Source organism: Oncorhynchus mykiss, chromosome 27 (genome assembly GCF_013265735.2).
Source record: "Oncorhynchus mykiss isolate Arlee chromosome 27, USDA_OmykA_1.1, whole genome shotgun sequence".
In the NCBI taxonomy this organism is placed as follows: Eukaryota; Metazoa; Chordata; class Actinopteri; order Salmoniformes; family Salmonidae; genus Oncorhynchus; species Oncorhynchus mykiss.
Window position 1 is genome coordinate 47,020,494 of NC_048591.1, and position 12,872 is coordinate 47,033,365.

At 45.7% G+C, this 12,872-nt stretch overlaps 1 protein-coding gene and 1 long non-coding RNA gene across 2 annotated transcripts in view; one reads left to right on the forward strand and one right to left on the reverse strand.

The window, feature by feature from the left end:
• The first annotated feature begins 7 nt into the window (after window positions 1-7).
• Window positions 8-12,872, forward strand: part of prcp (prolylcarboxypeptidase (angiotensinase C)) — a 36,421-nt gene continuing 23,556 nt past the window's right edge. The window contains exons 1-2 of the mRNA XM_036965299.1: window positions 8-395; window positions 11,974-12,114. Of these exons, the coding sequence (XP_036821194.1) occupies window positions 210-395; window positions 11,974-12,114 (327 nt within the window). The 5' untranslated portion in view covers window positions 8-209. The remainder of the gene's footprint in view (window positions 396-11,973; window positions 12,115-12,872) is intronic.
• Window positions 5,666-5,891, reverse strand: LOC118944730. The gene is made up of 3 exons (XR_005040033.1): window positions 5,858-5,891; window positions 5,745-5,812; window positions 5,666-5,710 (listed from the first exon to the last, which is right to left on the reverse strand). It is a non-coding gene; the product is annotated as an uncharacterized LOC118944730 (long non-coding RNA).

Sequence of the window (12,872 nt, forward strand, 5' to 3'; positions counted from 1 at the left end):
CGTTTTAGCCTCTCTTCATACTGTACTGTCTCTGCACTTTTGATTTGCTGACTGGCAACTTGACTTCCTCTTAGTGAAACATCAACAAATGTTAACTAGGTTCCTCCTTCCTACTCACAGCTGCATCATGCGACTGCAGCCCACACAGATCACTTTATATAGACTATTCAGACAGGTTGTTCTGTAGAATCGTCCTGGCCACTGCAGATATGAGGTCTGGAGGATTCGTTTCGGTATCCAGACCGGTCATAACGTCCATCGTTCTCATCTTATCGCTCTATTGTTTTCATGTGTTTGCGCTCAAGTCGCAACTTTTGACGAGGCATGGCGGGGTTACAGACCTCAATGCTCAGGACACCGTCATCAACTATGAAACATGCTATTTTGACCAGAAGGTACGTTTATTTTCGCTATAATAATATCATAAAGTTATTGACGGCTGTCATGATGTCTGTCAAGAATCACTGTCTAGACAAGGAACGAGACTAATCAGCTTTGTAGATTATCAGGACATTCAAGCTATAGTCAAAACAAACACACACACACACACACACACACACTGCATGTTTAGTTTATCTGACAGATATGTTAAGAGCTTTACAACTTTAACAAGTTTGTGCTAATGTTGAAATAATAATGTTATAACGGTTGAGTTGATGCATTTATTTACCCTGTGCACCAATTTGTTCAGTTATGTAGCTATGTTTTTTGTAATGATTATTTAGCCCAATTTAAAATGTCTAGATTTTATAGTTATTTTTAGAGAATATATTATCTCATTCCACTATGGTCTTTGTCCACCAAGACGTTGCAATTTAAATAGCATTGTTTATATTGATGCTTGTTGCCTAATTTACTATTGACCGTAGTTTTTATTTGTTTGTGGTGATCTGAAAACTGCTTCGCTGGCTTTCCTTTGGAGGATTTCCTTAATTCTCTGTGTACTTTAAATCACTTCTAAACTGTTTGGGTATTGTGTCTGCAGACAATCAGCGTATCCGCTCTGCTTCCTGGTAGGACGGGAAAGCCATCAATACACTGGGCTGTTTTCCTGCCAACACAACTCAATCCCTGCTGGCATCCTGCCCAGAGGAACTGCAGTGTACTGACATAAAAGTGAATTTAAAGTAGGCTACTATAGACTAAAGAACATCAAAGATCCTGGAGGTTACAGCTTTCCCCCAAAATTGCATGTGCTAAAGGTATAGGTAGCCTAGTGGTTAGAGCGTTGGACTAGTGACCGGAAGGTTGCAAGATCGAATCCCTGTAGCTGACAAGGTACAAATCTGTCGTTCTGCCCCTGAACAAGGCAGTTAACCCACTGTTCCTAGGGCATCATTGTAAATAATAATTTGTTCTTAACTGACTTGCCTAGTTAAATAAAGATATAAAAATGATGTGAACTCTACATATCCACGTTGTTAGGTTGTCCGTTATAGCTGTGGCTAGATAGCATTTTCAACTGTTTTGTTGATCGTTGTGATTCATGCGAGTTGAAATGCTTTCTTGTAACTCGCGATCTCAGAATTGCAACAAACATGTCATGATGCATTACAAATCAAATCAAGCTTTATTTATACAGTACATTTCAGACATGGAATGAAACGGAATGTGCTTCACACGAAAACATGAATAAAAAACAATGAAAAATAAAAACTAAATATTTACTACACAACAAACATAAGATAAACAACAATAACAATAAAATCTGAAAAACTAAAAAGATCCCCAAGGAAAAGCAAAGTTAAAAAGGTGTGTTTTAAGATCTCTTTTAAATATGTCCACAGTTCCTGCCCACCCCACCCTCAGGTTCTCTGGCAGGCTGTTCCAGAGACTGGGGGCATAGTAACTAAAGGCTGGGGACATAGTAACTAGAGACTGGGGGCATAGTAACTAGAGACTGGGGACATAGTAACTAGAGACTGGGGCCATAGTAACTAAAGGCTGGGGCCATAGTAACTAAAGGCTGGGGGCATAGTAACTAAAGGCTGGGGGCATAGTAACTAGAGACTGGTGGCATAGTAACTAAAGGCTGGGGGCATAGTAACTAGAGACTGGGGGCATAGTAACTAAAGGCTGGGGGCATAGTAACTAAAGGCTGGGGCCATAGTAACTAGAGACTGGTGGCATAGTAACTAGAGGCTGGGGGCATAGTAACTAAAGGCTGGGGGCATAGTAACTAAAGGCTGGGGGCATAGTAACTAAAGGCTGGGGCCATAGTAACTAGAGACTGGGGCCATAGTAACTAAAGGCTGGGGGCATAGTAACTAAAGACTGGGGGCATAGTAACTAGAGGCTGGGGGCATAGTAACTAGAGGCATAGTAACTAAAGGCTGGGGGCATAGTAACTAAAGGATGGGGGCATAGTAACTAAAGGCATAGTAACTAAAGGCTGGGGGCATAGTAACTAAAGGCTGGGGGCATAGTAACTAAAGGCTGGGGGCATAGTAACTAAAGGATGGGGGCATAGTAACTAAAGGCTGGGGGCATAGTAACTAAAGGCTGGGGGCATAGTAACTAGAGGCTGGGGGCATAGTAACTAAAGGATGGGGGCATAGTAACTAAAGGCTGGGGGCATAGTAACTAAAGGCATAGTAACTACAGGCTGGGGGCATAGTAACTAGAGGCTGGGGGCATAGTAACTAGAGGCATAGTAACTAAAGGCTGGGGGCATAGTAACTAAAGGCTGGGGGCATAGTAACTAAAGGCATAGTAACTAAAGGCTGGGGGCATAGTAACTAAAGGCTGGGGGCATAGTAACTAAAGGCATAGTAACTACAGGCTGGGGGCATAGTAACTAGAGGCTGGGGGCATAGTAACTAGAGGCTGGGGTAATAGTAACTAGAGGCTGGGGTAATAGTAATTAGAGGCTGGGGTAATAGTAACTAGAGGCTGGGGTAATAGTAACTAGAGGCTGGGGTAATAGTAACTAGAGGCTGGGGTAATAGTAACTAGAGGCTGGGGGCATAGTAACTAGAGGCTGGGGGCATAGTAACTAGAGGCTGGGGTAATAGTAACTAGAGGCTGGGGTAATAGTAACTAGAGGCTGGGGGCATAGTAACTAAAGGCTGGGGGCATAGTAACTATACAAAAGGAGGATGGCTGGTCTGAAGGGAATCAAGTGATCTAGCAGTTATCCAGGAAATCCCTTTGGCTTCTCTCTTCTCCTGGAACAAAGAATGGAGCCCTGTTTTTAGCATCACTTGTGAACTGTACGTTAACTACTGTCCCTTTACCAGGAGTACAGCAGTAGAGGCTGCTCAGGGGAGTGACTGCTCATGATAACTACTGTCCCTTTACCATGAGTACAGCAGTAGAGACTGCTCAGGGGAGTGACTGCTCACCATATCTACTGTCCCTTTACCATGAGTACAGCAGTAGAGGCTGCTCAGGGGAGTGACGGCTCACGATATCTACTGTCCCTTTACCAGGAGTACAGCAGTAGAGGCTGCTCAGGGGAGTGACGGCTCACGATAACTACTGTCCCTTTACCATGAGTACAGCAGTAGAGGCTGCTCAGGGGAGTGACTGCTCACGATAACTACTGTCCCTTTACCATGAGTACAGCAGTAGAGGCTGCTCAGGGGAGTGACGGCTCACGATAACTACTGTCCCTTTACCATGAGTACAGCAGTAGAGGCTGCTCAGGGGAGTGACGGCTCACGATATCTACTGTCCCTTTACCATGAGTACAGCAGTAGAGGCTGCTCAGGGGAGTGACGGCTCACGATAACTACTGGAACGGAGCGAATGGAATGGATTTAAAAACCACGTGTTTAATGTATTTGATACCATTCCACCTATTCCGCTCCAGCCATTACCACGAGCCCCTCCTCCCCAGTTAAGGTGCCACCGACCTCCTGTAGACTACAGAGTGTGTATGTTCATCAGTCGTTTCCTACATTGGCTTTGAGTCATTAATTTTTTTTACCATTTATTTTCATACTATAACATTTAGTTGTAAGTAATGTTTACCTCACTGCTTTTCAGAAGCTACAGATTTATCAGCATTTGACTTGACATTGAATGTTTCAGCACCTAATGAGTTTCCTGTAACTAAATGCTACCAGCATCAACCACAAGGTGGCAGTATTAGGTTTGGTAGGAAGACATGGACATCGAAGCTATGAAGGTTTCAGTTCCCCTATGAAACCATAAGCACAAACATAGGGAAAGTCTCCAGCCCAGATTGGCTTAACACTGAGTTAGAACCACTCGGCCAGAAGATCAGGTTATAGATTTTGAATATATTTCCTAGAGTTCCTTCTTGAGTGATGTAAAACATATTTTTGGATCATCTAACAGAAGGGGAATGAATATGTAATTGACTCATTACAGATAATATACTATTTACATATGAAATTGACAAATCATTTTGAGTCTGGATTGCAATGTGGTTTTCCTGACACCACTAGCCAAGCTGTGGAGAGGCTCCAGGAGTGGATGAATGAACACATTCAGGCCTGAAATCTTTTCCCTGTCATTGGCTCATAAAATTGGTGAATCCTTTTGAAAGGCACTGGGAAGGGAGAACGGGGGAGAGAGAGAGAGAGAGAGAGAGAGAGAGGGTGCAAACACAACAAAAACATTCTTTATCAAGTGTTGGGTGGGTTTCAAGTAGGGGACAACTCGTCTGTGGCCACACAGCGGTGGCATTAGGCTGGAGAGAAGGACGAGTCCCAAATAGCGTAGTGGACTGTATAGGGTTCGGTTTGGGAGGCAGATGTGCTAGTGGAACTAATGCGGCATCCCTGGAACTGTCTCTCTCTGGGTTTTAATACAAATTGAGGCTAATTATCCTAGCGTCCTGCATTGGGGTTGTCACCGACTCACTGCACAGTACAAAGTAGTGTATGGCAGAAGGCCAGGGCCACAATGATCACACCCTAGTGCAGGGACACGTTGGAGGGACAGAGAGGTCACCCTCTGGAGGAGGTGCTACTGTACTGTCTCTCACACTGGAAACTTTACAATGTGTCTGTCAGAGGGGAACAAGAACCTTTACAAGGTGTCTGTCAGAGGGGAACAAGAACCTTTACAGAACCTTTACAGGGTGTCTGTCAGAGGGGAACAAGAACCTTTACAAGGTGTCTGTCAGAGGGGAACAATAACCTTTACAGAACCTTTACAGGGTGTCTGTCAGAGGGGAACAAGAACCTTTACAGGGTGTCTGTCAGAGGGGAACAAGAACCTTTACAAGGTGTCTGTCAGAGGGGAACAATAACCTTTACAGAACCTTTACAGGGTGTCTGTCAGAGGGGAACAAGAACCTTTACAGGGTGTCTGTCAGAGGGGAACAAGAACCTTTACAAGGTGTCTGTCAGAGGGGAACAAGAACCTTTACAGAACCTTTACAGGGTGTCTGTCAGAGGGGAACAAGAACCTTTACAAGGTGTCTGTCAGAGGGGAACAATAACCTTTACAGAACCTTTACAGGGTGTCTGTCAGAGGGGAACAAGAACCTTTACAGGGTGTCTGTCAGAGGGGAACAAGAACCTTTACAGAACCTTTACAGGGTGTCTGTCAGAGGGGAACAAGAACCTTTACAGGGTGTCTGTCAGAGGGGAACAATAACCTTTACAGAACCTTTACAAGGTGTCTGTCAGAGGGGAACAATAACCTTTACAGAACCTTTACAGGCTGTCTGTCAGAGGGGAACAAGAACCTTTACAAGGTGTCTGTCAGAGGGGAACAATAACCTTTACAGAACCTTTACAGGGTGTCTGTCAGAGGGGAACAAGAACCTTTACAGGGTGTCTGTCAGAGGGGAACAAGAACCTTTACAGGGTGTCTGTCAGAGGGGAACAAGAACCTTTACAGAACCTTTACAGGGTATCTGTCTGACGGGAACAAGAACCTTTACAGGGTGTCTGTCAGAGGGGAACAAGAACCTTTACAGAACCTTTACAGGTTGTCTGTCAGAGGGGAACAGGAACCTTTACAGGGTGTCTGTCTGACTGGAACAAGAACCTTTACAGGGTGTCTGGCAGAGGGGAACAAGAACCTTTACAGGGTGTCTGGCAGAGGGGAACAAGAACCTTTACAGAACCTTTACAGGGTGTCTGTCAGAGGGAAACAAGAACCTTTACAGGGTGTCTGTCAGAGGGGAACAAGAGCCTTTACAGGGTGTCTGTCAGAGGGGAACAAGAACCTTGACAGAACCTTTACAGGGTGTCTGTCTGAGGGGAACAAGAACCTTTACAGGGTGTCTGTCAGAGGGGAACAAGAACCTTTACAGAACCTTTACATGGAGTCTGTCAGAGGGGAACAGGAACCTTTACAAGGTATATGTCAGAGGGGAACAAGAACCTTTACAGGGTGTCTGTCAGAGGGGAACAATAACTTTTACATAACCTTTACAGGGTGTCTGTCTGAGGGGAACAATAACCTTTACAATGTGTCTGTCAGAGGGGAACAAAAACCTTTACAGAACTTTTACAGGGTGTCTGTCAGAGGGGAACAGGAACCTTTACAAGGTATCTGTCAGAGGGGAACAAGAACCTTTGCAGGGTGTCTATCAGAGGGGAACAAGAACCTTTGCAATGTGTCTGTCAGAGGGGAACAATAACTTTTACAGAACCTTTACAGGGTGTCTGTCAGAGGGGAACAGGAACCGTTACAGGGTGTCTGTCAGAGGGGAACAATAACCTTTACAATGTGTCTGTCAAAGGGGAACAATAACCTTTACAGGGTGTCTATCAGAGGGGAACAAGAACCTTTACAGGGTGTCTATCAGAGGGGAACAATAACCTTTACAGGGTGTCTGGCAGAGGGGAACAAGAACCTTTACAATGTGTCTGTCAGAGGGGAACAAGAACCTTTACAGGGTGTCTATCAGAGGGGAACAAGAACCTTTACAGAACCTTTACAGGGTGTCTGTCAGAGGGGAACAAGAACCTTTACAGGGTGTCTGTCAGAGGGGAACAAGAACCTTTACAGGGTGTCTGTCAGATGGGAACAAGAACCTTTACAGGGTGTCTGTCTGAGGGGAACAAGAACCTTTACAGAACCTTTACAGGGTGTCTGTCTGAGGGGAACAATAACCTTTACAGAACCTTTACAGAGTGTCTGTCTGAGGGGAACAAGAACCTTTACAGGGTGTCTGTCAGAGGGGAACAAAAACCTTTACAGAACCTTTACAGGGTGTCTGTCAGAGGGGAACAATAACCTTGACAGAACCTTTACAGGGTGTCTGTCTGAGGGGAACAAGAACCTTTACAGAACCTTTACAGGGAGTCTGTCAGAGGGGAACAGGAACCTTTACAAGGTATCTGTCAGAGGGGAACAATAACCTTTACAGGGTGTCTATCAGAGGGGAACAAGAACCTTTACAGAACCTTTACAGGGTGTCTGTCAGAGGGGAACAAGAACCTTTACAATGTGTCTGTCAGAGGGGAACAAAAACCTTTACAGAACCTTTACAGGGTGTCTGTCAGAGGGGAACAGGAACCTTTACAAGGTATCTGTCAGAGGGGAAAAATAACCTTTACAGGGTGTCTGTCAGAGGGGAACAAGAACCTTTACAGAACCTTTACAGGGTGTCTGTCAGAGGGGAACAGGAACCTTTACAAGGTATCTGTCAGAGGGGAACAAGAACCTTTGCAGGGTGTCTATCAGAGGGGAACAAGAACCTTTACGGGTGTCTGTCAGAGGGGAACAAGAACCTTTACAGAACCTTTACAGGGTGTCTGTCAGAGGGGAACAAGAACCTTTACAGGGTGTCTGTCAGAGGGGAACAAGAACCTTTACAATGTGTCTGTCAAAGGGGAACAAGAACCTTTACAGGGTGTCTATCAGAGGGGAACAAGAACCTTTACAGGGTGTCTGTCAGAGGGGAACAATAACCTTGACAGAACCTTTACAGGGTGTCTGTCTGAGGGGAACAAGAACCTTTACAGAACCTTTACAGGGAGTCTGTCAGAGGGGAACAGGAACCTTTACAAGGTATCTGTCAGAGGGGAACAATAACCTTTACAGGGTGTCTATCAGAGGGGAACAAGAACCTTTACAGAACCTTTACAGGGTGTCTGTCAGAGGGGAACAAGAACCTTTACAATGTGTCTGTCAGAGGGGAACAAAAACCTTTACAGAACCTTTACAGGGTGTCTGTCAGAGGGGAACAGGAACCTTTACAAGGTATCTGTCAGAGGGGAAAAATAACCTTTACAGGGTGTCTGTCAGAGGGGAACAAGAACCTTTACAGAACCTTTACAGGGTGTCTGTCAGAGGGGAACAGGAACCTTTACAAGGTATCTGTCAGAGGGGAACAAGAACCTTTGCAGGGTGTCTATCAGAGGGGAACAAGAACCTTTACGGGTGTCTGTCAGAGGGGAACAAGAACCTTTACAGAACCTTTACAGGGTGTCTGTCAGAGGGGAACAAGAACCTTTACAGGGTGTCTGTCAGAGGGGAACAAGAACCTTTACAATGTGTCTGTCAAAGGGGAACAAGAACCTTTACAGGGTGTCTATCAGAGGGGAACAAGAACCTTTACAGGGTGTCTATCAGAGGGGAAGAAGAACCTTTACAGGTTGTCTGTCAGAGGGGAACAAGAACTTTTACAGGGTGTCTGGCAGAGGGGAACAAGAACCTTTACAATGTGTCTGTCAGAGGGGAACAAGAACCTTTACAGGGTGTCTATCAGAGGGGAACAATAACCTTTACAGAACCTTTACAGGGTGTCTCTCAGAGGGGAACAAGAACCTTTACAGGGTGTCTGTCAGAGGGGAACAAGAACCTTTACAGGGTGTCTGTCAGAGGGGAACAAGAACCTTTACAGGGTGTCTGTCAGAGGGGAACAAGAACCTTTACAGGGTGTCTATCAGAGGGGAACAAGAACCTTTACAGAACCTTTACAGGGTGTCTGTCTGAGGGGAACAAGAACCTTTACAGAACCTTTACAGGGTGTCTGTCTGAGGGGAACAAGAACCTTTACAGAACCTTTACAGGGTGTCTGTCTGAGGGGATCAAGAACCTTTACAGAACCTTTACAGAGTGTCTGTCTGAGGGGAACAATAACCTTTACAGGGTGTCTGTCAGAGGGGAACAAGAACCTTTACAGGGTGTCTGTCTGAGGGGAACAAGAACCTTTACAGAACCTTTACAGGGTGTCTGTCTGAGGGGAACAAGAACCTTTACAGAACCTTTACAGAGTGTCTGTCTGAGGGGAACAAGAACCTTTACAGGGTGTCTGTCAGAGGGGAACAAAAACCTTTACAGAACCTTTACAGGGTGTCTGTCAGAGGGGAACAAGAACCTTTACAGGGTGTCTGTCAGAGGGGAACAAGAACCTTTACAGGGTGTCTGTCAGAGGGGAAATGGAACCGTTGGTCAGAGAGGATGACCATTGGTCAGAGAGGATGACCGTTGGTCAGAGAGGAATTGGAACCGTTGGTCAGAGAGGAATTGGAACCGTTGGTCAGAGAAGATGACTGTTGGTAAGAGAGGAAATGGAACCGTTGGTCAGAGAGAATGACCGTTGGTCAGAGAGGATGACAGTTGGTCAGAGAGGATGACCGTTGGTCAGAGAGAATGACCGTTGGTCAGAGAGGAAATGGAACCGTTGGTCAGAGAGGATGACCGTTGGTCAGAGAGGATGACTGTTGGTCAGAGAGGATGACTGTTGGTCAGAGAGGATGACTGTTGGTCAGAGGGGATGATCGTTGGTCAGAGGGGATGACCGTTGGTCAGAGGGGATGACCGTTGGTCAGAGGGGATGACCGTTGGTCAGAGAGGATGACCGTTGGTCAGAGAGGATGACTGTTGGTCAGAGGGGATGACCGTTGGTCAGAGAGGATGACCATTGGTCAGAGAGGATGACTGTTGGTCAGAGAGGAAATGGAACCGCTGGTCAGAGAGGATGACTGTTGGTCAGAGAGGATGACCGTTGGTCAGAGAGGATGACTGTTGGTCAGGGAGGATGACTGTTGGTCAGAGAGGAAATGGAACCGTTGGTCAGAGAGGATGACTGTTGGTCAGAGAGGATGACTGTTGGTCAGAGAGGAAATGGAACCGTTGGTCAGAGAGGATGACCGTTGGTCAGAGAGGATGACCGTTGGTCAGAGAGGAAATGGAACCGTTGGTCAGAGAGGAAATGGAACCGCTGGTCAGAGAGGAAATGGAACCGTTGGTCAGAGAGGAAATGGAACCGCTGGTCAGAGAGGAAATGGAACCGCTGGTCAGAAAGGATGACTGTTGGTCAGAGAGGAAATGGAACCGTTGGTCAGAGAGGATGACCGTTGGTCAGAGAGGATGACTGTTGGTCAGAGAGGATGACCGTTGGTCAGAGAGGATGACCGTTGGTCAGAGAGGATGACTGTTGGTCAGAGAGGATGACTGTTGGTCAGAGAGGATGACCGTTGGTCAGAGAGGATGACCGTTGGTCAGAGAGGAAATGGAACCGTTGGTCAGAGAGGAAATGGAACCGCTGGTCAGAGAGGAAATGGAACCGTTGGTCAGAGAGGATGACCGTTGGTCAGAGAGGAAATGGAACCGTCGGTCAGAGAGGAAATGGAACCGCTGGTCAGAGAGGATAACTGTTGGTCAGAGAGGATGACTGTTGGTCAGAGAGGATGACCGTTGGTCAGAGAGGAAATGGAACCGTTGGTCAGAGAGGATGACTGTTGGTCAGAGAGGATGACCGTTGGTCAGAGAGGATGACCGTTGGTCAGAGAGGATGACTGTTGGTCAGAGAGGAAATGGAACCGTTGGTCAGAGAGGAAATGGAACCACTGGTCAGAGAGGATGACCGTTGGTCAGAGAGGATGACTGTTGGTCAGGGAGGATGACCGTTGGTCAGAGAGGATGACTGTTGGTCAGAGAGGATGACTGTTGGTCAGAGAGGATGACCGTTGGTCAGAGAGGAAATGGAACCGTTGGTCAGAGAGGATGACTGTTGGTCAGAGAGGATGACTGTTGGTCAGAGAGGATTGACAGGATGTTGAATCCCAGTTCCATTCCACCGGACGTCAGGGCCACATTTTAACTGGCTCCATTTAGAGTTAAATTCAGAGACCTTGAAATGGATTCGTAATACATTGATTCAATTTCTTCTCTTGAGCCTTCATCTCATCTCAAGCTAAATATGAATGTCTTAGAGACTAGGTGTCATGCTGGTATAAATTATTCGGGAGACAGGCGCAGGAATGCGTAATAGGGATCTTTATTTTACCCAAAGTACGGCGTGTCATGTGAAGGCACGGGGACGAAGACCAGACAAACATGTAACGAAACCACAGGGTTGAAACCCAAAACAAAAGAGTACCTCGAATAAATAACACACGAGCACAACTATTATCGCACGGGTCGAGACCCGTAATCATCTGCGCAATCCACAGTGGCACGAAAGCCCAAAACACACAGCACAGGTACTCGCACGCACCAACGGACACAGTAACAATAATGGACAGTCCAATGGAAACCACAGGGCACCACTTATACAAGTACTAATCCGTGGGAATAGGGGACAGGTGTGTGTAATGAAAGTTCCGGAAGGAGCCGTGACAATACCCCCAGGATCACAGGAACGCAGCGCGGGTCGATCAGGACCCGATGCAGCGGCCGAAGTTGCGTCGTCGTGGAGACGGGCCATTCCCGCTGTCTCCCTCAATGGTCGATCATTCTGTCACGTCGGTATAAATTATTCGGGAGACAGGCGCAGGAATGCGTAATAGGATTTTTTTATTGCGCCCCCAAAAAAGGCACTGGGACGAAGACCCAACAAACGCATAACAAAACACAGGGTAGAAACCCATAACATAAGAGTGAGGTGCACCTCGAATAAGCACAAGCACACAATGAGTAACACACGGGACGAGACCCGTAATCATCTGCGCAATAGGTGCCAGGTGTGCGTGATGAACGTTCCCGGAGGGATCCGTGACACTAGGTTGGGTTTAAAGTAGCAGCGTGTCATATTTTAGCCATCCTCTTGATTTCTTCATGTTTTTCTGATGTACGTCTCTGTCCTTACAGATCGATCACTTTGGTTTCCTGGAGGATGGCACCTTTAAGCAGAGATACCTGGTTAATAATGAACACTGGGATCAGAAGGGAGGGCCTATCTTGTTCTACACCGGCAATGAAGGAGACATTACCTGGTTCTGCAATAACACTGTAATAATTACCCTTCTGTATTCATCTTCTCTGTTCTGTATTCATCTTCTCTGTTCTGTATTCATCTTCTCTGTTCTGTAATGTGTTCATCTTCTCTGTTCTGTATTCATCTTCTCTGTTCTGTATTCATCTTCTCTGTTCTGTTCTGTATTCATCTTCTCTGTTCTGTATTCATCTTCTCTGTTCTGTTTTGTATTCATCTTCTCTGTTCTGTATTCATCTTCTCTGTTCTGTTCTGTATTCATCTTCTCTGTTCTGTAATGTATTCATCTTCTCTGTTCTGTATTCATCTTCTCTGTTCTGTTCTGTATTCATCTTCTCTGTTCTGTAATGTATTCATCTTCTCTGTTTTGTATTCATCTTCTCTGTTCTGTATTCATCTTCTCTGTTCTGTAATGTATTCATCTTCTCTGTTCTGTATTCATCTTCTCTGTTCTGTATTCATCTTCTCTGTTCTGTATTAATCTTCTCTGTTCTGTGTTCATCTTCTCTCTTCTGTTCTGTATTCATCTTCTCTGTTCTGTATTCATCTTCTCTGTAATGTATTCATCTTCTCTGTTCTGTATTCATCTTCTCTGTTCTGTATTCATCTTCTCTGTTCTGTTCTGTATTCATCTTCTCTGTTCTGTTCTGTATTCATCTTCTCTGTTCTGTATTCATCTTCTCTGTTCTGTAATGTATTCATCTTCTCTGTTCTGTTCTGTATTCATCTTCTCTGTTCTGTGTTCATCTTCTCTGTTCTGTAATGTATTCATATT